Here is a 25,165-nt window from a genome sequence, read left to right as displayed (position 1 = left end):
TAGACTTTAGATTTCTGATAAATTCATGCAAATACTGTTTCTTACTTAAAAAGCGTCACAGATTTTATGATGCACAACAGAGAATTTTGCAGCTTTTTAAAAATTATTTTTATACTTCTTTTTCATTTCTTATTATTTTCAAAACTGTTGGCTCTTCCCCCAAAAAACCACAATGTCACCATTCTGCTCATCTGGCTATCCTATCCACCCTCCCTCCATAGACAGCAATTATAGGATAGGAATGGCACCACACTGAAGATGCATGTCAAAAGAAGCATCTGCTTTTCTGGCAAACTCCACATTGTTGGTGGCATTGGAATTATTGCTATACTGTTTGTCACAGGGTTAGACCACAGATGGCTCTTTTGGCTGACATGGGATCCGCTATGTCATTTTCTGTTTATTCAAGTTAAATAAATTGAAGAACTCGCGCCTGACCGTGCACGAGGGAGTCAATTCCCATCAAAATCCCTTTGTCTGTGATTGCTGATTCCTTATGGGCAACATACTGCACCCAGCGTAGCAGCAGCATTGGTACTGTGAAACCCTCCATTCTATTCTAAAGAAGAGAATGTGTGCTCTTCCTGGTAAGGCCATTACACAAGTATTTGATAGGTAGCCCAGTCTATTCCTGCTGCTTTCTTTGACAACATCGATGGAACAGATGAGGCAGCTGGCTCTGGACCTTTCTTCTGCATTCCTAAATCTCAATCTCCCTCTTCACCACAGCCAGCATCTGCAGCTGTTGGAAAGGTGGCACATCAGACAAAAAAAGGGTAGAAAAAGCCACTTTTATAAGATTTCATCATCAAGACAATCTGGATGCCCCTATGAAAAGGCTCTCTGAGCTGCACAATTTATGCTTCGAGTATAGATCACTTTGGATATTTTATCTTTCCTACTCACTTTGCAAATGTTTTTCCTTTTCTACATGTCTCCAGGCCTAACTAATATAATAAGCAAAGAACAAGCTGGTGTAAATACATTTCCTGAGTGCAACACAAAGGTTACTGTAATTTGGATACCAAATTCTGCTGCTCTGCAGTTTGTTATGTGCCTATGTCAAGTTACAGTTGAACCAATTTCAGTGAGAACAGCAACCTGCATCACTTTCCATGGGAATAAATTACTCCTCCATGATCTGAAGAACAGGAAAGCATATTCAGAGCATCACTGTCCTTTACTCCACTGCAAATATTTCCAGAGTCTTTTACAGTATTTGCCATAGAGTTGAGGTCAGCATGACCTGTGCTGGACTGAAAGTTCCATTCATCTTTCTGCTCCTCACTTCTGAAATTCCAGTAAGTGTCCTTACGGTTTTAATATTCTGCAATATGATAAAATACAGCAGATACAACTCATTATAATCAACACACTGAAACAGCACACGTACAGGATTGCTGGTTAAGGATTAAAGCAAATCTCAGGTATAACTAGGAAAGTAAACACCAAATTCAAGAAATACTAACAGTGTTAAATTTATCAGGTTTTCATAACCCACTGCCTTGTGAAGAAAAAGGGAAGGACAAGATACTTTTACAATTATTTCAGCAAAGGTTGAAGTGACTATCAACTAAATTTCATCTAGGAGTTTGTACTAAATTGTCACAGTATTTTGACATTCATGGAGTCCACATATGATACTATGTTGCTGCAAGCAGTGTATGCATACACACACACACATCATATATATTTGTTATTTATATATTTATTAATTTTTATATTTATATATATATATAGTCTGACATTGAACTTGTCATTTGCTGTGGGAGAGTGACTACACCTCCATAAACCTGATTCTCCTCCATAGCAAAACCACCAAACTGAATAGAAGCAGACAGGTACTATTAAATTAGCAATACTTTTAAAACGCAAGCAAGATCAGCAGAAACTTTTTCAATTATCAGACTCTTTATGTAAGGAGTTGTTAGTTTTCTGCACTTGCACATATCAGCCTAGTTCTACTTTTACCCAGTGGTTCTACATTCATTTGCACAAACTGAAAATCTGTCCAGAAGTTTTATAAATTTCAGCATCACATACAACTGACAGATCAGAAGAGAGCAGTGTATAATGTTGGCAAAACTTCCCTACATAGGGCTTTTCCATAGAGCACCAGGGAGCAAACTCTGCTAGGTCTGCATGCTACAACACGTACAGCAATTTTCTTTGGATTGTAATGAGACTGTGTGTAGCATGTATGAAACTGCAAATGACATTGCCAAAGTCTTCTAAATGACTCCCAACACTCTACGTGGTTTCCTAGAATAAAACATAGAAGCTCAAATCTCATTAGAAAATAACTGGAGTTTAACTTCACTGATTCCAAAAACATTTGCCTCCTGCATCATTTCCCATTTGGGAGTGAGTGGGGTCTCAGTACAGGCACCTGGCTGCAGTGCCTGCAGCGAGGGTGCGACACAGCAGCACATTTACCCAAGATTCTCATTAATTCAACTGTATCGGCACAGTTACACACACAATGACACCTCCAGGACAGACAAGGTCTAGTCTGTGTTCCCATGGAAGGCAATGAACACTGCAGTACTGTAAGTTTGCTAAAGAGATCTAAAGTAAAAGTTGAGAAAAAACTGTGTGCAGGCAGCACCGAGGACAACCGTATCCAGAATTCTGGAACCAATGGACATCATGTTACTTTTGACATTTCTCACAGATGATCCTGCACCATTAGAGCGCCATACTAAAGCCAACCACATCCAACCTTTTTGGCCAAATGTTCGCTACAGCATATCCAGCATAGATGACATTAAAAGTTCATTTTCTCCAGTAATATATTACATCATACAGTCACACACAGGATAACCTGTGCTCTTCAGGAAAAAAGGAGTGGCCTGTCATGCCCAGAAAAATCTGTACAACTTTCTTCTATGTAGCACATAGAGATTTACACCCATGAATACACTACAGGCACTACAGGACAAATTACAAGCAGTTTAGCATGGCAAAAGCAGCTATGTTTAACTCTTGGGAAAGATGGAAACAAGAACAGCTCATTCAGCCAGTGAATGGTTCAGACAGATACCTAACACCACCTTTCCTGCAGCTGCTATTACTGCAGAAAATGCTGCTAAAATGCTACAGACAACTCAAGAAGTTCCCAGTTGATCAGGAAACACTAGCAGCAGAAAATGTAGCTTGTAAAGTAAGAAAGTAATCATTTTTGTCTTTAGATACTTCCAAAATCCTAACCAGCTTGGTTAGGATTGGTTTAGCTGCCTAGAAATTAGAGGGAAGAATTTTCTGCTCACATTTCCCATCAGTACATCTTTTTTGTCTCTTAGTACTCAGTGGCTACACCCTCCGACACATTTTTCTCTCTCTCAATGGACATTTTTTATGCACAAGAGTGAAAAAGGAGCATTGCTTCATTTCTTGAAGGAGAATTTTAGATGTTACAGTAATACAAAAATCACTTGCTTCATTACCAGAATGCTTAATGGAGTGGCCACTTTTCCAGCATCATTTCAGGGAACTGGGACTAGGATACTCCAGAACACAATGCTTAGTGTAGTACAAATACTATTTAATCCCATTCAACTTGGATCAAGCAGGGCTTGTTAGCATTTGCTCAGCACCAGTCTCAACAGATCCAGGCTATTTCTAGCAAAACCATTCTGTTATTTAATGAAAGCCAGTTTGAGCAGCATGTCTACATCCATAGATGACTTAGAGAAGATGATTTTAGGCCTGTTTAAAGCACAAAGTTGCTGAACGTTCATTTAAGACAATCTGTGAGTGAACTCTTGAATTTTAAGCCCTAGCAAATAGGAACATGACACATTTAAATTAGTAGTAGCAGTAGGAAAGGAATCTAACCAATTAGTAAATCTAATCCTCTTTATGCGAAGTTATGAAAAATGTAAATATTTTCCTAAATGCAAGTGATCAAGGGCACACAGATGAGAAGGAGTTCTTTCATACATTAAGGCAATTCACTACAATACTGTGAACACAACAAATCTGGGGACTTGATGAAACACAGCAAGGAGCTTGCTAAAATCAGCACAGCAAAATCCAGCACATGAGCCTACTTTTATAGATTGCAGTCTGCTTCTCCTTACAAATAAGGAAAATGGTATTCCTTCAGTAGGATGAAATTCTCAAAGTTGTAAAGGTAGGCCTTCAATTAAAACTGAAGATTCATCCATGAAAACAAGAGCAATATTTCCAAGGGCAGGTAACTTCTGGTGGAGCTCCCCAGTAGATGCACGTTAGGAATGATTTGTCTGCACTGATCTTTGATGGCCTGAACATAGCATCAGGTCAACTTAGAACAGCATGGAAAGCTGAAATCTTTCAAACATCGCTTACTGGGTGTGTTAACATGGAAATTCAACTCTTGATAAAGTTGTCAAGTAGAAACTGCACTTTCTGAGATGTCTAGGATGTGCAGATAGTGAAAAGAGCAGTATAGGGATGTCAAAAAGCTTTAAGACAAGTGGTTAGATCTGCTGGTCTGATAAAATGGCTTTGGTGCAGTACCAAATAAAGAACAAAGATGGCTTTGCTGGTCCTGCTGGCAGCTCAGCTTTCAAGTCAACTTTTCCCCTGGTTTGGCTGAAAAGATCTGAGTGCAGCAGGGGCAATTGTGGAGCCACAGACCAAGATGGCAGCACAAGGAATAGCTTAGGTTGGCATTACTCCAAAAAACAGCATCCTTGCCCCTATGGCTTCTTACTCTTCCTCCAGGTGTCTCCCCCTTGCTCATCAAAAGAACAAGGAGAATTTAAAAAAGAAAAAAGAAAAAAAAAAGGAAGTTCAGACTGTTTCATTTACCAATGGTGCTGACTCATGAAAATGGTAACAAAACAGCATTAAGGTGTCAAACAATCTGGAACTAACTCAATGTTAGTTTTTCACACACAAAGCAAGACAACTGCACAAACACATGTGGTACCTCTGGCTGAGTCTTACAAGTAAGGCAACAATCAACATGCAGAAACCTGTCTGCTAAAAGTAAGTGAAATCCTGTGTACATAACACACGCAGCAATGCTGCTCTGGCCTTAGGGTCAGATTTTCCTTACAGCCTGATCTGAAACAAACCCAAGTCAGTCTTTTCTCATTCTTTAAAGGATGATGTTTTGGTAGATGCTTATCACTTCTTAGATCCAATATTCCTGACTGCTGACTTTTTACAAATGACAATTTTGTCCAAAATCCTTGTGCATCAAATTAAAAAAAAAAAAACCCACGTTATTACTTTATCATTTCCTGTTCTTTATAGCTGCAATTTTTATTGAATCACACAAACAGAAGAGTTGTTCTAAGTCACTTCCACAGCCTTCATCAATTTTTATTGCATATTGCATTCTTATTTAAAATTTCACTCTTGCTTTGAACCAAGAGACAAAACTTTTTTTTCTTTTGCAAACCACTGTTCTAACTTCTGCAGCTACTTTTTAACTCAGATTTTGAAATCTGAGAGAAAAGCAGTTTTAAATGGTTAAGAATGTCATTCAGACGTCACAAAGTCAAGCCACACAATATGATGCATTCTAAAATTAAAATGTTCATGGCTTCACAGTGTATGATAGTGAACAATCCCTTTTAGACCTAGAAACTTAGTTCTGAAGATGAATTACAAAGATTTAGCAGCTGTATGCTAAGCAAATGCAGGATGCCATTCCTTGGTGCATCCAAATAGCTGCTGGGGGAATGTCTGACTGCACAATGAATCATTGTCAATTCTGAAATGAGAAAACACAAGAATTAGATAACACCTAGGAAAGCTTCCAGACATACTACTAATACAACATTAATAATATATGAGAAATTCAACTGCCAGGCAGAACTGGTCATGGCAGTACAGGTAAGAGTCTGACTCAGACATGTGAGTGGCTACAGCTACAAGCACAGATGATCTAAGGAGCACTCACAGTGACCACCAAAGTGTTCAGGAGCCCCAGCAGTCAGCAGGCCATGCATCAGCACAGCTGGCACAACAGCTGCAGCACCTGTGGGAGACAGCCCACACCACCTCTGGGTGGTGAAGGGACACGTGGCTTGAACCATATCTGGTGCTATGTATGGATAGATGACAAACACCAGTAAGGAATAAACCGGTTCATTTGGGCACAGAGCCCAACTCATCCACAACTATAACAGTCATGTTCTTACCCTTGGTACAAGAATTCAGCTGAGGATTCAGACCTCTGAACGCACCAGAAAGTAACAGATGAAGGAAAATACTTGTAGTAAGTACATCTGGAATTGATAATTAACTTTAAAACACTACAGGGGAAGTGGAATCTGCCAGCCAATGGCTAGCTTTTTAAGATAAACTGATCACTTGTCTCTGCTTACTGCACAACCCCAGTGCTCAGCAACTGCTTTCAGGTTTGTCTTTCACTGTGAACAATTTCAAGGAATCACATTTTCAATAAGTATGTTCAGCTGCACTTTTCTTAGCAGTAATTCTACCTTTGCAGCTTATCCAACTGCACAGCAGTTGGATGTTTAACACTAACAACTTTGTACACCAGCATTTGTTCACAAATCACCATAAATTTAATGACCATGTATTGCATTTCCTTTTTTTTTTAAAAAAAAAGAGACAAAAAAAAAGAGACAAAAAAACCCCAAAACAAAACAAAAAAATCTCCAAATATTTGAATTTTGAATTTGTGCAATTTAATTGGATTTCAAAATTCAAATGGAACAACAGAATACTGGAACAAGGACTTCCCAGTTTAAAAAAAAAAGGGGGGGGAAAACCTCTAAACGCTAAGGAAGTGCATTTCATAGGAAAGATAAGGCCATAAAACCACTCAAGATAACTAGACTAAACTTCTGTAAAATCTAAGCCACTGAACTTCAGGGAGTTATTCCTGTTCTCGGTAATATTTTCATGGTTGACTGCCTTTCTGCCCAAGAAACATCTGCTTAGAAATAAACTTACCTATTGCTAACAGTAAACCAACCTTTACTCTTCAAAAACTAGAGTTTATATAGTTTCAAGAGTCCGGTTTCTTGCCAAAATGAACCTTGCCATTGCTGTATCTGGAAATAGCAATAATAGCATTCAGATTACTGTTCTCATAGACCATAAAGAAACTACTTAGTATGTGACAGGCAGAACTTGAACACAGTTATATCAGTCCAAATAATCTGCTCTATCCTGAGCTTCAGGGGATAGACAAACATAGACATCTATGTAGGTATGTGTGCATGTGCATGCAAATAATTTTTTTCAAAATATTTGGTCATAATTGCTGTAGTATTTTAACCACTTGCAGGTGTCAGTATATTTCTGTGCAAAATCTGAGATGTAGGAAACTAATATTAGCAAGTACCTTTTGAAGAGTCAAACCTGAATGATTTAGTCAAGATTATCCAAAATATCAGTGACAGGATCATTTTGAACTTCAGGTCACCATCTCAATCCTTATTAATAACTTTTATGGGTGTGGCTGACCTGGGACTTTTACTATTACCCAGGACAATGACACAGCACAGCACTTATTTCAAGGAATGAAGAAGGTAGAAATGGATTTTAGTCATTTTGAAAGAGGGTCAACAGAGAAGTGTCACACCAAAATAATGTCTTTTGATAGAAGGATAAGACACACAGATAGGCTAGAAGCTTCTTTACATCATCTAATATCTGAAACACAAAACCATACATTAATAATATTGAAACAATAATAAAGTTGCAGCAGAAACATTAAACCAGAAAGCACCAAATTGCCACGAGCTTCAGAGCAGGGAATTCCCAACAACTTACCAGAATATGTAAAGAACAGTTACGTGAAAAGCCAGAGTGCCCTTTATAATGACTGCGCCAGTCTACAGCCTTTAGTGACTTCTGAGACCACGACACTCCACACCTGACAAACCTAAGAACAGTTTGTTTGATGGCAATCTGACAAAGTCTGCTTCCAAAGTTAACATGATTTTGTCACTGCAGCAATTAAAATATTGACCTAATGTTGAAACAATGACTTCCTTAACCATTTCCATCTTGCATTAGCCTCCACAGCATTGAAGAATATTGTAACTGGGAATAGAGACAGTTTTTAGAGCACTTCAAAAAAACTAAAAAGCCCCTGCATTCTTCTACTGGTGCCACAGTGTGCCCTAGGTATCACAAGCACCTTTAACTAGCTGAAATTCTATATACTGAATTACATCTTGGTATTCTTCACCATTAAAATTACTGAAGATTTCAAATGTATTCTATAGCTCCTCAGTACTGTAGGATATAACTATCTCTCTCATCTCAAAAAATATCCCTGATTCTGGAATATTTACATGTATACATATGCATTGGAGGCATTGTTACCCTACAACAATACAGAAATCTCATCATTTTTATTTTTATTGAAGTGAAACACTTTTCTAAAACCCCAGTTTTGGTAAGTGTTTCTCACAGGTAGCATTCAAAGATGTATCTCCTGGAATGATAAATAAAAGCCAAAAAATGTCTCTATTTCAAAGGTTAAAGCAATCGTATTTAATATCTATCTCAAATTTTTTTTTTCCAAATTACACAGAAGTACTTTTAAATAAGCACAAATACTATCATACAGAGGATCATGGGAGCCAAATAGATTGGGTGGAATAATATTAAAGCGATTTAAATACCATTTGATTCTTCTGAATGTGAGTTTAACCCCATCATATATCAACTACTCAGCTCGGGTTTCTCATTGGGGAAATTCAGAAGTCTTCTGGTACCCTGTCTCAATAAGAACTTTTTGATGTCAGCAATCTCACCCCATGCAGTGGCACCACCAGCTATGTAAATATGCACTGGCATAAGCAAGAGTCTTAACATTCAGACCCACAATTTTAGAACTCTTCTTGAACTCATCTGAACGACAGACCACTTCAAAAGGATCTTGTCTGCTGGTGGTTGCTTTCATACCAGACAGAAATCCATGGAACTGTGTGCCGGCTCTGCCAAAGTCCAGGTTTACTCAGTGTGGCTGCTGCTTTCCCGGGCTCGCAGGAGGTACCACCCTGGCCAGGGCAGGGCACACCCGCCGTGTCGCTCCCCTCCCTCAGCACAGCCACAGGGGCCCGAGTTAGCACAGACCTGTACTGTATGTTACTTCTACACTACATACTTCAAAGAGTTTCATGTTGTAATAGGTTATTTAAAACCTTGGCTAAGCGATTAGCGAAGCTAAGCCAGACCAACGCACATGCATGTGGCAATACAAACAATTCCAAATGGGTCACCGTGGCTGTGCTCAAAGGTGGCCACAGAGCTGACACACACCTGCCAGTCACCTGCAGCACCTGGAGTGACGGGGTCTCCCCCAGTCCCAGAGTAGCCCACCAAAGTATCTGCTGCACAACTGTTAAAAGCCTTATTAGCAAATTGTACACATAGGCAGGGGAGAAAGAAAAACACTAAGACCTGAAATTCCTTCATCATTTCACTTCCATTCACATGGGATTTCCTTTGCAACACACCAACCATCTCTTTAGTGCTCAGCTGAAGAGCACTCCAAAGCCTGGGCAGGCAGCATTGCACCTGGGGATGCCCAAGTGACATCACTGCTTCCAAAGCAGGAAAAAACAACCTATGGTCTGCTGAAAGAGGCATCATTGACTTAAAAAATAAAAAGCAGTATCTAACACTTACCCTTCAAGTGGGTAAAGTACAAATAAAATACAGAGAAATACAGAGCCTTAAATCAGAGTCTCTTCCCCAACCACAACTTGAGGTGACAGGGTTGGACAACAACCAGTCTCCCTGAGAAGACTCAAGGTTGTGTGCCACATGCATATAAAGTAAAGGAAACTTCCAACTCCTGTACCACTATTTTGTTTGGGGTTTCTTTTCATTTCTCTGTTTTAAGAAGTCTGTATTTTTATCTGTGGACTTGTTAACAAGGATCTCCATTTGATTTTACCCTTGCCTGCCTGGTGTTTGGAGTGATTCTGGATTGTTGCAGTGGCACAAGTACAACTTGATACAAGTTTCTGTTTGGGTAAAGTAAACCTTAAAGCAGCATTGTGAATCACCTCAGAGTAGCCAAGAATCTATGAACACTGCTTCAGGTCTTCCAAGATAACTGGATAATCCTTCACCAAGTTGCAGCAGCCTTCCTGGGAGCTGCTAAGACCACAGGCATGAAAAATGCCCTGCAGTGACAAACAATCCTAAGAAAAGCTCCTTTGTAATAGTCATCCAAACTCACACCTGAATCCTTAGATTTCACTCCTCAAGCACAGTAAAAATGGAAGTGCCAAACACATACCTTGAATATCCTAAAGGACTGAATTCTAATATTGTTATGCTGTAGTACCCAAATGACAGAATATATGATCTGTAGTTAACCAAACAACTCATGCTTCCACTTCATTGAACAAATCATCATATGGTATAGAAGATTCTGACATTAAAGGAAAACAATAGAAGGAAAGGAAAGAAATAAAACCCCTTCTCATCTAAGCAAAATAACCTCACACAATAAGATGGCGTTGGCCACAATTTGCCATTGCCAGTAAGAGACCCTGTAAAGAAACAGAATCAATGGTGAAATAAAGTTACATATATTTAGTTTCAGTAAAGAAGCATTTCATTTCACAAGCAAGTAAGCATCAGGCTAGACAAAGTTTGATTCTCACCTTGCCCTGGTGTTTCTGCTGTTCTTCAGCAAAGGAAAATGAAGCCCAAATGAGGCTTTCCAATGTTTGTTTCCAATGCAACCTCACAAAATTCTACAATTCTGTCAAATATGTAAATTCTAAATACCCATTCTGTTTGACACATCATTTTTCTAGAGCAGAATACTTTAAACACACACACCAGTGATTTCCTAAACACAGTTAAGTGTACAACATGGCTTTTATGAGGATATAAGAACAAAAAGGTATTATTATAAATCATATTATTATATATTTATACAATTTCTGTAGATGTCAGCTATTATTTTTCAACAGACCCTAGAGCTGATATATCCTTACACTACATCATAAATTCAAAAAAAAAAACCATTTTTGCAATGTTGCAGCTACCTTTTTGCTTTGAAGAGCTTGTAAGACTTAAAATAATTGCTAGATAACTTTAAGCCCACACATCTTAGTGCATAGGTTTAGTCTTAAAATTGGCATAGATTTTTACTGGTAAAAATCAATTGACATAAACAGTAATAAATTATTAAATTTAAATTTCTAGAAATAAACTAACTCAAACTACCAGAAACCAAGGTAATCTTGAATTTGTTTAAAACAATCTCTCACCAGCATTCAATTACTTCAACTGCAGTTTAAAACTACTTTGTGAGTCAATACACAGCTGCAGCTACACTGCCTTAACTGCAGTCTCTTGAGGCAAACAGCTAAAGCTGTGCTAATCACAGTAACCAGCCTTTACAGCACATGATTTTTTTGTTGTGTGTGTGTTTCCTAAGTTGCTGGGTTAGGAGGCTTGTGCTTATCTAATCCATGGTTCCCCTCCTCGTTTCTCCTCTATTTCTAACTCATCCCTTCCCTTTCCTGTTGCATCAGGAAGCTGCAAATACAGTGGCTTCTGCAGGGCTGTTATAATTACCACAGTACACTGCAATTCTGAAACGTATGCAAAATAACTCACAATTACTTCAACAAGACTCGAGAACTTTGAAATGTGCTTTTGTTGGCTTTCTAGAATACTTCTGATCAACACTTTTTCCAAGATCAAAACATCGCCATGCACCTCTTCATTGGGATTACAGATTTGTAAGCCTTCACACTGTCACCCAGGTAAGACATTTTAAAGGAACTGGCTCTAGAAAAGGAGAAAAGCATTCATAAGAAGTTGGAAACAGATCCACGAGGGAAATACACTAGAGGTTCCTAGTCTCCATTGACTTCTTTTGCTAGACACCATCTCGTGCAACAAGCAAAGGTCAATTTCAACCACAAATTTAAAAGGGGGGAAAAAATGAAGACCAAAACAGTTATAAAGTCAAATGATCATTATTTTTATTTACTTGGTTGCAGCACTGTGCGGATGTTTTAGGAGTCATCTCAAGCTCTCAGGAAAGGATTTTCCACTCCCTTCCTTCCTTCCCCTCTCCTCCCTGCCAGCAGTTACAGTTTAAAGGATCTAACTCTTCTGAAATGTGTTAACTCAAGCAATTTTTTTAACAGTTAGAAGTTTCAGGGGGAAAAAATGAACTCAAAACAAAACAGCAGATGTTCAAGACACAGACTTCTATCTTCCCTTCCATGTGAAACTAAATGGCAAAGACATACTTTAAACAATAACATTTCCAAAGAGACAAAAACATATTGTTCACTCCATTAGAAATACTAAACAAAAACTTCAAATTTCCAAATACAGATAAGAGAATTATATCACTTTTCAAAATCTGTAACATCATGCCTGAACAAGATATGGTTATTTCCTTTTTACTTCTTTCATTCACGTTTTGGTACAAGTATAGAAACCCACTGACTGAATAGTTTTGCTCCCTTGAGAATGAAGTAGAACTTCACAATCTCATAGATGCATTTAAAAAATTAAAGTAGCTTGTGCTTAATGCCGGAGTTCAGTTTTGTGAAACCAAGGTACACTCTTTAACATTGTATACAATGTAAAGGGAAATAGAGTCTGTCACCTCAAGCCAGTGATACAAAATTACAATTCTTCTAGTTCTGAGAGAAAGAAAGAGAAACTAATCCCATTTATTTCTGTAACCACAGATATCTGCTCAATGGTAGGCACCTCAGCCTCCCCCTCCGCAGCCCCATCCATACACACAGGAGGTGTCCTGTCAAATCCCTCTGGGCACAGACTGCTCCATGGAGCTGCATGTTTTGAGTTATGACCATGCCAAGGTCTTGCAAGTTTAATGAGGTTCCTTCTCACACACACAGACACCACACACAGCGCCAACTGGGAAATCGTAAAGGATTACAGGTGTAGCTTCTTGATAGGTTAAACCTATAGTTAGAGTGAAAGGCTAATCTGCACTTTCAGCCCGAGATTGGCAAAAGCTTTCTCCATGTAGCTGTCCTTAGAAACCCACCTTAACCTTCAACTTTTAGAAAGCCCGACCCGCGGACACAACACTTGATATTAACAGAGCTACACAAAAAGATTGATCAGAAACTTTGTCTGTCCCCCCTCCCCCCCAGGCCAAACATCAAATCAGTGTTAAATTCCTCACATGCAGCTACACCCAGTTAATCTTCTCGAAAGCAGCAAACTATGTAAATCTCCTTATGCTGGCGAGATAAACATTACACTCATCAAAATGTGACAAGAACCACTGTTACTGGGCAAAGCTGTTAAAAGGCAGAGACACTGGGCTGAGCAGCCAGGCTGTGCTGGTAGGACTCTGCACTCGCCTCCTTCGAAGGCCTCCAGAGCTGCTTCTGGCTTCCTCTTCGAGAAACCTGAGAGCAGAGGAACCTCCCTGCACAAAGCAATTTAAAATCCCTAATCAAATAGCTCGAGTAGCTCTGTAGATTCAAAGAGCAGATGGCAGGAGAAAGCCTAATTTTCCATTTACGATAATTTTACAGAGTGTAGAAATATTTACTTCAGAGGAGCGCCTCCCGATTTACATGAGAATGACAAAAGTGGGAGGAGGGACAGAAAATCATCCTGTTCTCAACAAACCAAGAGCTAAAAAAGCCTGTATTAAGCAGTTTATTGTATGTCATTTTGTTTTGTTTTCACTACAGATGCACACACCTGCATTCTTTGCAATAGCTCAAGTAACCTTGATAGCAAAATATTAGCTTACATCTAGCTTTTTCAGACAGGATGTATGGCTGTGAGTGTTGTGATAAGTTATTACTGCAGATATTGCGTGGCTTTCATTCTTTAACAAGACCTACATCTGCATTTCAAATTAATTCTCAGATGAGCTGTCACTCATTTAAGCAACATCTCAATTTTAAGCCTGGTAACAGTATTTTTAATATGCCTGTCTGCCCATAATGCAGGAAACCCTTTTGAGCAGTGACCACATTTTAGTATTCTTACAAGTACTCTAGAAGAGAGATGATCAGGCCAATCAAATCTGACCTGAAATTGACAGTGTTGACTCACTCCTACATGCCTGAATTGCACACTGTAGATACAACAGGTAACAAACATAATATAATAAGCACGGATTTGTTTATAAAACAAACATAGTTATTTGGGAAAACAAAAAGACAGTAGGGGTAAAGATTTGAACCTACTCTATCTATATGGCATTTTGTCAATGTTTTAAATTAAGGTCGAAATACACATTATATTACAATGCCTGAAAAATAAATCAGGTAGTGTCACCTTGCCTTTTATCATTTAATCACTCATTTTTTTCAGCTGAATCTGCTATAAACTCTTAAAAATTAAACAGGATAGCACTAAGCATGAAGTGTTCTTTTATTATTTTGATATGTATTAAAATACCATGAGGCATACAAGCTGCTTAAAAAATTTTAATTTCTCTTACCAGCTACTTAAAATTGTTTCAGCTTCACATACTACACACTGTTAGCATAGGAAATCTAATTCCTCCTTTTAGAGACACTGGCTGACAACTTTTCCTACACTAACAGTACCTAGTGTCTCAGCTGAAGCTCAACTATAACGCAATCATCTGAATATGGGTTACACAGAGCATACAGAGACTTAATCTCAACTTTTCTTAATTATCAGTGGTTGAAAAATTAGGCTTGCAGCACTCTTCAGCATGGTTTGAGATCAGCTCACCCCTGCAGGTGAAGTCTGAGTGAAAGGGAGATCAGAAAGCCAATTGCTAATCGACGTTAGTCTACATGAATGAAGTTAATAGGAGTTTTCCATGGACTTAACTGGAGAAAAGCACAAACCCTGGCTCCTTATGTAGGAAGTGTTTGAGCAGAGAATAGCTACACACTAACAAAAGAAACCTTTGGTACCCAGGGTCTTAAGCCCACATAATACCCCTGCATTCATTTCTTTCTTTGCCTATTGGGGGAAAAGGGTCTGTTTGTTTTTCTCATTCAGCCAGCCCTTTTAGCTCTTTGAATCTAAGGAGTGCACTATGAAAAGAAGAGCATCTTATCAGCCTGCTCCAGACCAGCAGGCAAACTCACATCCGCACATAAAACACAGCCCTGCCAGCACGAGGCCTGGCCCCATTGCCCTCGGCTCCTGCCAACACCCTGCCCCGAACCCGACACACTGCACAGCCACACATGGGGCCTTGATTAATGGTCCTCTCAGGGTGAGCACGAAATAGTATCTGATGCACTGCCTTCATTTATAAAGTATGCAGGAGCACCAGACAAGATGATCAGCATGGGCGTATCCAGGACATTTATTAACAACAAACCAAAACCAGCGCGCACAATAAGCATGTTTTGTTATGTATGGACTTGAACACTCTGAGTACAAGATGTGAAGATAACTCCATGCACTGCTGGGCAGCATCTGCAGAGCACTGCTGAGATAACACACCAATGATTCTTATCAAAAAGATATTTCTATAAAATAACAAGGAGGAGAAAGGAAACGGCATTTTTTACTTAAGCTTCAAGAAAATATGAGAGTCTAACTTTCACTGTCATGCAGGTTAGCCACATGGATCATGTGTCATCCCAACAATGCACCAAGAGTTCAAAATTTCCAAGCCTATGTCCTCATTACTTATATGAAACCTTTCACTGTGTGCATCAGTGATACCTGATTTCCTATTTCTACCCTTAATGCATTCTGACCCCAAGCAAAATAGGACAAACTTCCCCAGGATTGCTGACTGAACCCATCAAATTACTTGTTTCAGCTACTAAGTGCAGCAGACACGGAAGGATTTTTTTCTCACCTGGAAAGAAGCCTGCCATAGTATTTTTGGCATGCTTTGTCAAGCCGGTAGCTTGTCAGTGACCTCTACTCCATTTACCCCCTGGCACACACACACAGAGCACGCTTTCCCAGTAACTTAAAAAGTGAGGTTTTTTCGTTTCCTTTTTTAATTTAATCGAAAAGTCAATGAAAAATAATACACTAAGCAGTAAATAATGCAAGATTAATACCAACATTGCGTCTTGTGTGCAAAAAAAGTGCAGCCGAAGACAAACGGTCCAGCAAGGTTGTAACGCAACTATTTCAAATATTTTATTTCCAGCGACTAAACAAACAAACAAAGAAATAACTCTTTCAGTACAACTCCATAGATGCGAGTGCTCCGAGCTTATCACAGAGATCTCTCTGCCCATAAAATGTCACAGGGTACCCCCCTGTGTCCCCCTAAGGGGAAGCTGGGGCGCACCCGAAAGGCGGCAGAGGTTTTCTGGAGGGTTGTTTGAAAGAAAAACTGCGCCCGGATTCCCTCGCTCATTTCACGCCGAGCGAAAAACACCCAGCCCCAAGTTTCGCTGTTGCGACATTGGGTCCTTTCTAACCTGTTGCCGAGCCCGGCGGGGCCGGCACCGCCCGGGCCCCGGCGGCCGCCCCGCACCGCCCCGCACGCCCCGGGAAGGTGACCCGCCGGCGGCCGCCCCGGCACTCGCCAAGGTCACGGCGCGGCTCCTAAGAGGAGCTTTAAAATAAATAAATAAATAAAATAAAATAATTAAATTAATACATAAATACTTTTTTTTTTTTTCAAATCCCAGCTCTCGAGAAGCGAGCAGGCTGCAAGCCGGTCGCCACCCTCTCCCCACTCCTCCCCCAGCACCCCGGGGCTGCGGGGGGAACGCGGGGGAGCCACAAACCCACACACCCCCTCCCTTACCTGCTTCCGATAGGGGGTCCGACCGCCGCCCGCCGCGCTGCTGTTGCTGCTGGGGAAGATCATCGCCCCGCCTGATCCCCCGCTCCCCCTCGGGATGGGGAGCAACTTTGGCGGCCGCCGGGCTGCGGCGCGGCGGGGCTGCAGGGCGCTCTCCGCCTCCGTGCCTTCTCCGCCGGCTGCGGCTCCTCGAACCCTCCGCTCGGCCCCCGCCCTGCCCGGCCCCGCTCCGCGCCTACCCTACCCCGCGGCGGCCGCCCAGGCTGCCATCCACGGGCCCCCGCTGACCGCCGCCGGCTGCCCCAGCCCAGCCCGGCCCGGCCCCACCTCCCGCCGGCCTCAACCACCGCCCAGCAGGGGGAGGGAGCGGGCGGCGGAGCGCCGAGCCGCGGCGGGAAGCGCGCAGCGGGCGCGGTGCTCGCGCCCCGCCCCGTCCTGCGCGGGGAGGGGGGCGCGGAGCGGGGCGCGGCGCCCGGGGAGGCGCGGAGCGGGGCGGCGGGCGCGGACCCCCCCGCGCCGCGCAATGGTTGCGCCTGAGAGGGGCGCGGGGGGGCGGCGGGCCCGCGTGCCGCGCATTCCGCCGCGGGGCGCGCCCGGCGGGGTCCCGACCCCCGAGCGGCCGGAGCGGGACATCCCGGCTGCGGCGGGGACTGCCGCGCCCCCGACACCCCCCGACTGCGGGGCTGACCGCTCCGAGGCGATAAACACTGCGCCCTTAAACTCTCTTTAAGTTTTTCTTGACTAGGGATGGGGAGGGGGGAGGAACATCCGGTCACAGCCCTCTCCAGTGCCTCAAGGCAGCTTTTGGGAAGCGAGGGGAAATTCTTAAGTTTCTTCACGAAATTTAGGCCCAGTAAACGTTATAGTTCTGAGGCCGTAAGACTGGGACGTACGGAGCCAAGGAGTTCCCAACTTCACTCCTGGTAGTCTGCACTGTTTATATTACTGTATTTACATTACCCACTGATGTTGACAATCTAATTTCTAAGAAAGTCCAGAGCTACTGCTCTGTCAGACCATTGACTGATCAGTGACACTGTAGAACTTCTGTCACGGATATGCATCATCCGGCACCTTTTGGTTTCTCTTCCTCTTTCTGAAAATACGGTGGCCCCGATCCCATACACCCCAACACGGCCATGGGAAACTGCTGGGAAGAAACAGAAAATTGCCAGGTAGTTCATTACTGAAAAAGCCAAATAATATCTGACAATGCTAATATTCACAAAAAGGTATAATCTTCAATTTCAGACTTCCTTAAAAATAAGTATTTTGGTATCCTAATATACTGCTACTACAGATCAGAGCCCTTCTGAATACAGTGAACGATAGGAAAGCATCAACACTTGGCAGAACTACATTCTGCATAACTTTCCCTTTTTTCCCTCTTTCAAGTCCTAAAATGGATCTCATTCCGTTTGGCCTTGATTTGATAACACAAGTTTATGGTCTACTAGTACTGGATGAAAATCACTGCAGCCACATGGTGAACACTGGCACTGGAAAATATTTGATAGAATAAATTTGTACCAGCAGACTCTATGTCAGGTCAGGTACTGTCTGTCTGTACTACCCTAACTTCATGTTGGATCATGCAACATTTGTATTCCCACTGCTGGCATAAAGCTAGCACAGAGGCTTAATGCTAGGATAAATTCAGATTCCTTGGTCTGGTTAAGGCCTCATGCCTGCTTCCCAACATATCAGTTGGCATCAATGCTGAAAAAGCAACAGTTCAGCAACCGATTCTGGGTTTGTTTTTTTCCTCTGATTAGGTAAATTTTCCTCCAGATCATTTCCTTTGTTGTGTTCAGTGTGTGGCTGTGCTGCTGCTTGTGCCAGTGTAATGGAGGGGGTAACAGTGAGCAAAAATAGGCAAGGGCAAGAGGGTGGATATGAGTGCTTGTTTTGGCAGCAGTATCAGATTATATTGGCTTAATATGTTCATGTACCTGTGGCTTAATTTGACAGAAATGTAGCTGTGTGCTCATGCCTTCCTGAGATGTACCACACAGAGCAGTCGATTTGTGCTCCAGTCTTACTTATTTCAGCCCCTTGGTCACAGATATCACAACCAGACTCATTGCTGAAGAACTGTCCTAAAGCAGTACAAAATGGAACAGTGACAGGCTACTTCTCCTGTTCAGATCTCTATTCTCAACATAAAAACAAGAAAAATATTTTCTGGACGGTGTTGCAGTCACCCCAAAGGGGTGACAAAGCTTACATCTGCTCTGCCTACGGGAGGGCTTTGTTAGCTGGAGATGTGTATACTGACCACACCTTCCCCTCACTGGGAAAAGCTTTTCAAAAGCCATCAATCATCCCTTGCTTCCTTTCCTCTCCTCTTCCTGCCCCATCCCCCAGGGAAGAGGCTGGAGGGATGTAAACACTATATGCTCGATTGGGTCTCAGTCACTGTCATACCAGGGAAGGCTCTCAAGAATATTCAGAAGCAATATCTGAAACGCTGCAGTCTTGTCCTCTCTGTTGTCACTTGTTCCAAGTCTTCTTGTGACTTGGACATGATTTCCCTCCCTTAGATTCAGTATGTGGCACATTTCTCTCTGTTACCAGTATTCTCTTTCCTAACATATTAGGAAAACACATAACAACAAATATAATCCTGTAAACATCTACAAGATCATAATCTAACATTATCTGATTATTTATTTTTGTTAAGGAAGAACTCATTACAGAATTTTCTGGAAAGAAAACTTGATATAATTTCCTAAGTGCTAATGTGCCTATCAACATTATCTGTTCTTTTTAAAAGGCTTGAGTAATCTTTCTCCATTTTTGTCTCAAACAGGGAATAGCTGCCTTCCAATAGATTTGACAATGTTATCAAGAATACAGAACCAGACTCCTTACAGCAGTGTGTCTGGAGAGAAAGGGACAGCAGAGCTAGATTGAAGCAATAGAGTTTCTGACTGGACATCAAGACAGCCAGACATTGCTCTGAGAGCTGTGCACTCTCCATTCTTGAGCATTTTCAAGACCAGAATGTATACAGCCCAAAGTAACCTGACCTGATCTTTTTGCTGATGCTGCTTTGGGCTGGAAGTTGGACAAGAGATCCCCTGAGGTCCCTTCCAATCTGAAGCTATGCTCATATGGAAAAGCTGCTTTGTTCTTACTCCAGAACATAGGCAAAATTATTCCTTTGTAAAACCCTGTATTTGAGATTATGTTGATAAAGCTCAAGGGAAGTGTCTGGACTTTTCAGTACTTGTGCAGTGATATGTCAGTTCAGGTACTGACAACAGTTTTCCTACATATTTTCTGAGATGCTAGAAGCATGCTTTGTTTTCAAAGAACAGTCTCAGTCTTACTGAATTAGCAATGCCAAAACTGAGACGCCTAATCTACAAAATGTATGCAAATGTTATCATAAAAATCATATTTTCAAGGACTTTGTTATTAACTGCATACAACAGGTGTTAACAGACTTGCAGGTAGCCAGGCATATTGCTGCTTGCAGTTATAAATGAGCAATTCCTTTTAATCCTGAGGGAAAAGGGTGACCACAGGGTCTAAGAGTGCCTCTATAAATCATTCAGAACTTCTTTAAATTACCCAGAGTTGCTTATTCAGGGAAAAAATAAGGAAAACTTATGAGCAGCTCTGGTGCATTTTGGAAATACAGTGCAGCAATTTACATGTTCTGTTTTGTTTGTTTGCTTGTAGATTTGCAGGGAGATGGTGTAAATACAGAAAGAAAGACCTGTCTGGAAACCTGGAAACAACTGAAAGAACTCAAGAATCTTTCCAGTATTGTTTATCAATCTTAACAAATAGTAGACTAGCAAAACGAAGCCATTATTTTAAAAACAGTTCTACACAGTTAAGCTGCTACTTTTCTATTGCTGTTCTAAATCAAATTCATGGCTTCCCTTACTTATCTCAAAATTCAACCAAAGTAGCTATTTCCCCTCAGGGCATTCAGTGCCTCTGTAGGACAGATGGTCTCTCAGCCCTGGATCTGCTTTAAATGGGAAACTTACAGTCTGAGTCCAAACTGGATCTCCTGAATTTCCTTCAGCTCCGTTCTCCTGACCACTTCAGGGTCTTCTGAAGACCCATTAGTGGAGAAATGACTGTGGACACCTCATTTCCCCACCTTGAGGGTATTGAGGAGACTGTTGCCACAATGCTCAGTTCTCTGAGCATCCATCCTCTCATCATATGGAGAAAGATAAAAACTAAAGTAGGCAGGAAGCTGAGCCACAACAGTGCAAAAATACTTGCAAGCCAAGGAAATAGAATGCAGGGCTGAACTTTGAGAGATATCAAGCATTTCCTGTAAAGTGTTAATAAAGGGATATGTGAAGCTGAGTATCATACAGAGGCAGATTTTTAATTTTTGGCTTAAATTAATCTATCAGAACTAAAAGCATGAAAAGAATTTCTAACAGCAAAGGAACAGAGTAAACTTCATTACATGGGAGGCTCCTTCAGAGATAAGTTATCTCATAATTAATTGTTTTTATTTAAGTATTCCCAGTATGCAGGTAATGAAAGAAATCTGTATCTAGCTAAGTGAGGATGAGGAGAGGTCAGTAGAAATGAGACATAGTGATGTTGTGAACATGCCAATCACTTTATATATCAAATCTTCCATAATTTTTTTTACTAGAAAAAGAAAATTACTATGAAACAATGACTTCTGCAGAAGTATATGATCTGCTAAGAGTGAGGTACTGCATACACAATGAGGAGCTGCTGTTTAAGAATGCAGTTTTCAAAATAATCACATGAATATATTTAACAATAAGAAAAAAAATCTCCATGATGATCTGAAAAGGGAAAACAAATAATCTTTTCCAGCTGTACTATTTCAAACATTGGTACCAAAGTACCAAATTACTTGTACTCCACACTAGGAAAAAAAAAAACAACGGCATATTATCGTTCATTATAAAATACATGTGCGCAATCACTGTGATAGATTTTTTTTTTATCTGAATGCATCAGCTCATTCTCTGGGAGCCTTCCAATCTGTCTTTGATCTTCCCATCACCTATACTGTAGAGGCTTTTACCCTAAATCCAACAGCTCACTGTGAAAAAAGAGCAGTCCTCTGCTCCCTGCAGTGCTCGCAGAATGCATCTGCTGTGGCCACTGAGGCTGCACTTCCAGTGACATGCTTTGACTCCTATTCATTTTGGCTTGCTGTTCATTCCTTCCATGCTTCCTTAAACGTTCTTGGAAAGACACTTAATATAAATTGCACAATTATACATAATTGTTGCCATTCCTTCGCTGATGACTGGTATTAAGAATATGAACATAGTGAGCAACACAATCTCCTGTTAATGCCATGCCAGCATTTTATAATATGGAAAGCACTATTTATTATTTCAAAGACATGACGAGATACTTCTTTACAGAAGCATTTCCACTGTCAAACAAATCCCCTTCCTAAATATATCCTGTATATTCTGGGAAGCACAAGTATGAAACATAATTACCGTAAAGGATTAATATGTAAGAGAAATTTAAGGAGGCTGCTCATAATCAGTAATTAAAACACAAGACAAAATCCAATCCTCATTTGTGGAATGAACTGAAATGATGCTTAAAGATCTAATTTCTGCCATTAGCCTGATAATGATGCCAGACACTTGTTTGAAACTAAAACACAAAGTGTGTAAACAGTTGCCGAATATATTGTAGAATAAAATAATAGTCTGTCCAAAATGATAAAGCCTATTGTTTTTTCTGTTTTGCTATTAACTATGTAGAAAGTTCATCAACATTATATTGAATAATATTTATTTTTTAACAGAGACTTCTAAGAATAGCTTATTATTTTGACATGTTTTTTTGACTGTGTATTTTTACATTTTGTGTGGAAAAACGTTATGGAACAATAGAAAAATAAAGCAAAAATATTTGCTAAGCATTTTCTAGGAAACAATGATTTCATGCAGCTATTTGATTTTTCTATATTTACATATTTACATTTTAATACAGATATTAATAAAAGATGAAGCAAAATCTAGAAATACACAAACATTTTTTCTAAAACTTTGCTTTGTGGGGCTCTAAAGCAGGGTAACATATTCTGTTTCTTAACCAGAAAACAGGCTCTTTCTAGCCACAGTATGTTCAATTTTGGTGTGCCGGCTTTTCTTGGATGACATTATTCACCATATTAACCAGGATTGAATGGTTACTATTTCATGAGAATTTTAGAAATAAGAAAGAAAATATTAAAAGACTCCTACAATTAAAATCTGTTTGAAGATTGAAAACAGTTAATGAAAATGAAAAGATATATCACTGAACAATGGTTAAAGTGGAAGGTGTGACCACAAATTGGCCAGACATAAATTTTATTCCTTTGTGTCTTGTTTTTTTGGTATCTAAGGCCAAGAAACAGCTTCAGATTTGTCAGTGCACTGCTGCTATATGAAAAAAAATTCAGCCTCTTGCCTGGTCTTTACACATCTATAAATAGGGACATACATTTTGAAGCCTTGAATGAAACAGGCACTATTTGCATAGTAAGCAGATTTGGTACTAATCCAACAAGGAGCAGGCAGGAATAATAACACACATGGAAAAAAGGGAAGAAGACAGAGAAAGTCACGTATGATATGATACATCAAAAAGATGGAGTTGTCATCACTAGTGCAAAATCAGGCTTGTACACTCAAGCATGGGCTTGAAGAACACCTGAGGAAAAGCCAGAGCAGGTTCTGTTGTGCAAAGCTCTGCTGCAGACAGCAGGCTCACAGGGACAGCGACGGGCCAGACTGGGGACTGTGTACAGTAGGTGCATACATGTGGGTACCATGGAACAAAACCATGAAACACCACTCTTTCCAAAGTTGTTGTCCTAAGATGACTCTTCTTGCTTTTTTTTTTCCATTCCCTGAAACGCAGTCCTGTCGTGTTTGTTCGACAAATACTAGTAGTCAAGTGAAGAACTGACAGCTCTACCCACTGACAAGCACTGTGCAAATTTTTCCTGTCTTCACACACTTCCCTGTCAATTAACTTCATTTCTGACCTGCAAATGTCTTTACAGTGCTCCAACTCCCCTGAGTACACCATCAACACCATACCAGCTCTGTGGGGTCCATTTACATCATCTCAGCTGGGGTGTGAGAAACTAATTTACATAAAGATTTCAAAGGGACATATAAATTTTTATCTGTTTCAAAATTACAGCCTTTACCCTCTGTGTTTGTTTTATAATCACCTATAAACAGAAAGGTGTTTGTTTATAATGCACAATCTGATCTTAATGATCTAATTTAGAGTACAAAGTGAAGAAACAAAGTCATGTGTCAGAAGTTAAGCAAACGTTCAATAATGAGCCTTAATCTTATCTCATTTTCAATATCTTTAAAATTAAAATATCTACATAAACTTTGATAGAATAGTCCTGAAGTATCTGGAATAGCTTACATTTCTGAGAGGCATTATGTATTTCAGTCTGCCAAAGAAGCTGTAAATTGTATTTTTCCTCTAAAAGTACATGGTCTACCCCTCTGAGTTTTGAAATGGTCTACTTGCTACATGTGCAGCACCTCCACAACATCAATATAGAACAGAACAAAATGATCGACAGATGCATCTTCAGAACAAGAAAAAATTTTCTCCCATGTAAATTCAGTGCTTATAAAGGTCATCTGGCTCATGGTCATGGCAATGAAAGACCTCCACCAACAAGGCATTCAGCATTGGCATTGGAAGCTTCCCCGTGCCCCAGTAACCTGCACAGCCCACCCTCAGAGGTGAAAGAAGGGTACAGCTCCTGCTGATGCAGCCCTTCCCCTAAGGGCTATAGCATCCTGAAGGCGTAGGGTGTGGTTGATGTACCACAGACAGGTGATAAGCAGGAGCTGAACACCAAAGCCATCTTCTGACACACAGTCTATCCATCAGCTGCAAATAGGGGGTTTCTGGCACTTCTACTCTGAGCTAAACTAGCAACCAACTGCATTGCTACCCCAAGTCTCTGTCTTCACCGTCAGCATTTGAGTTTCTGTAATTTAAATTCAGATTTGATCTGAATATTTATGTTCAGCAATCAGTAAATTAATCAAGATGGCTAGGACAATTTATTTCTGGGAGTAACTCATAGACTTATTTACTAATGTTCCATACTAAGTGTCATGGGCTGGCAGCAGCACAAATCATGGTGGGAAAATATTTTATTGCATCATAATTAAGTTTTACATTTATTTAGGTAAATAGATTCTTAGAGTTGTTTTTAACACATTCTCTTGAGTTGGATTCAAAGTATTTATCAGATACTGCACAACCATATTTCAAAGTTCTGCTCATGAATATCAATGCACATAAATCAAAGATAAAACCTGAAATGAAATCCTGGTCTGATCAATAGATTTACCAGCAAGTCACAGATTTCACCCAGAATGAAAGCACTTACATTGTGCTTTTGTGATTTACTGAGTTTATTCCTCAATACCTTTAATGCTCAGAGATGCTGAAAAGGAAGAAAGCTTCTAC

The 25,165-nt window shown here is 40.4% G+C and overlaps 1 protein-coding gene across 3 annotated transcripts in view; it reads right to left on the bottom strand.

Moving 5' to 3' along the window:
• Positions 1-25,165, bottom strand: part of RBMS1 (RNA binding motif single stranded interacting protein 1) — a 141,559-nt gene that overhangs the window by 72,810 nt on the left and 43,584 nt on the right. Inside the window, exon 1 of one of the 3 annotated variants that reach the window (XM_015634581.3) lies at positions 16,679-16,956. The exons of the other annotated variants lie outside the window; for them this stretch is intronic. Within the exon in view, the coding sequence (XP_015490067.1) occupies positions 16,679-16,741 (63 nt within the window). The 5' untranslated portion in view covers positions 16,742-16,956. Of the gene's footprint in view, positions 1-16,678; positions 16,957-25,165 lie in introns of those variants that run through there. 3 annotated transcript variants of the gene reach the window in all.

This window comes from Parus major, chromosome 7 (genome assembly GCF_001522545.3).
Source record: "Parus major isolate Abel chromosome 7, Parus_major1.1, whole genome shotgun sequence".
Classification (NCBI taxonomy): domain Eukaryota; kingdom Metazoa; phylum Chordata; class Aves; order Passeriformes; family Paridae; genus Parus; species Parus major.
Note: the sequence above shows the minus strand (reverse complement) of the source record. Positions and strands in the feature narration are given on the sequence as shown.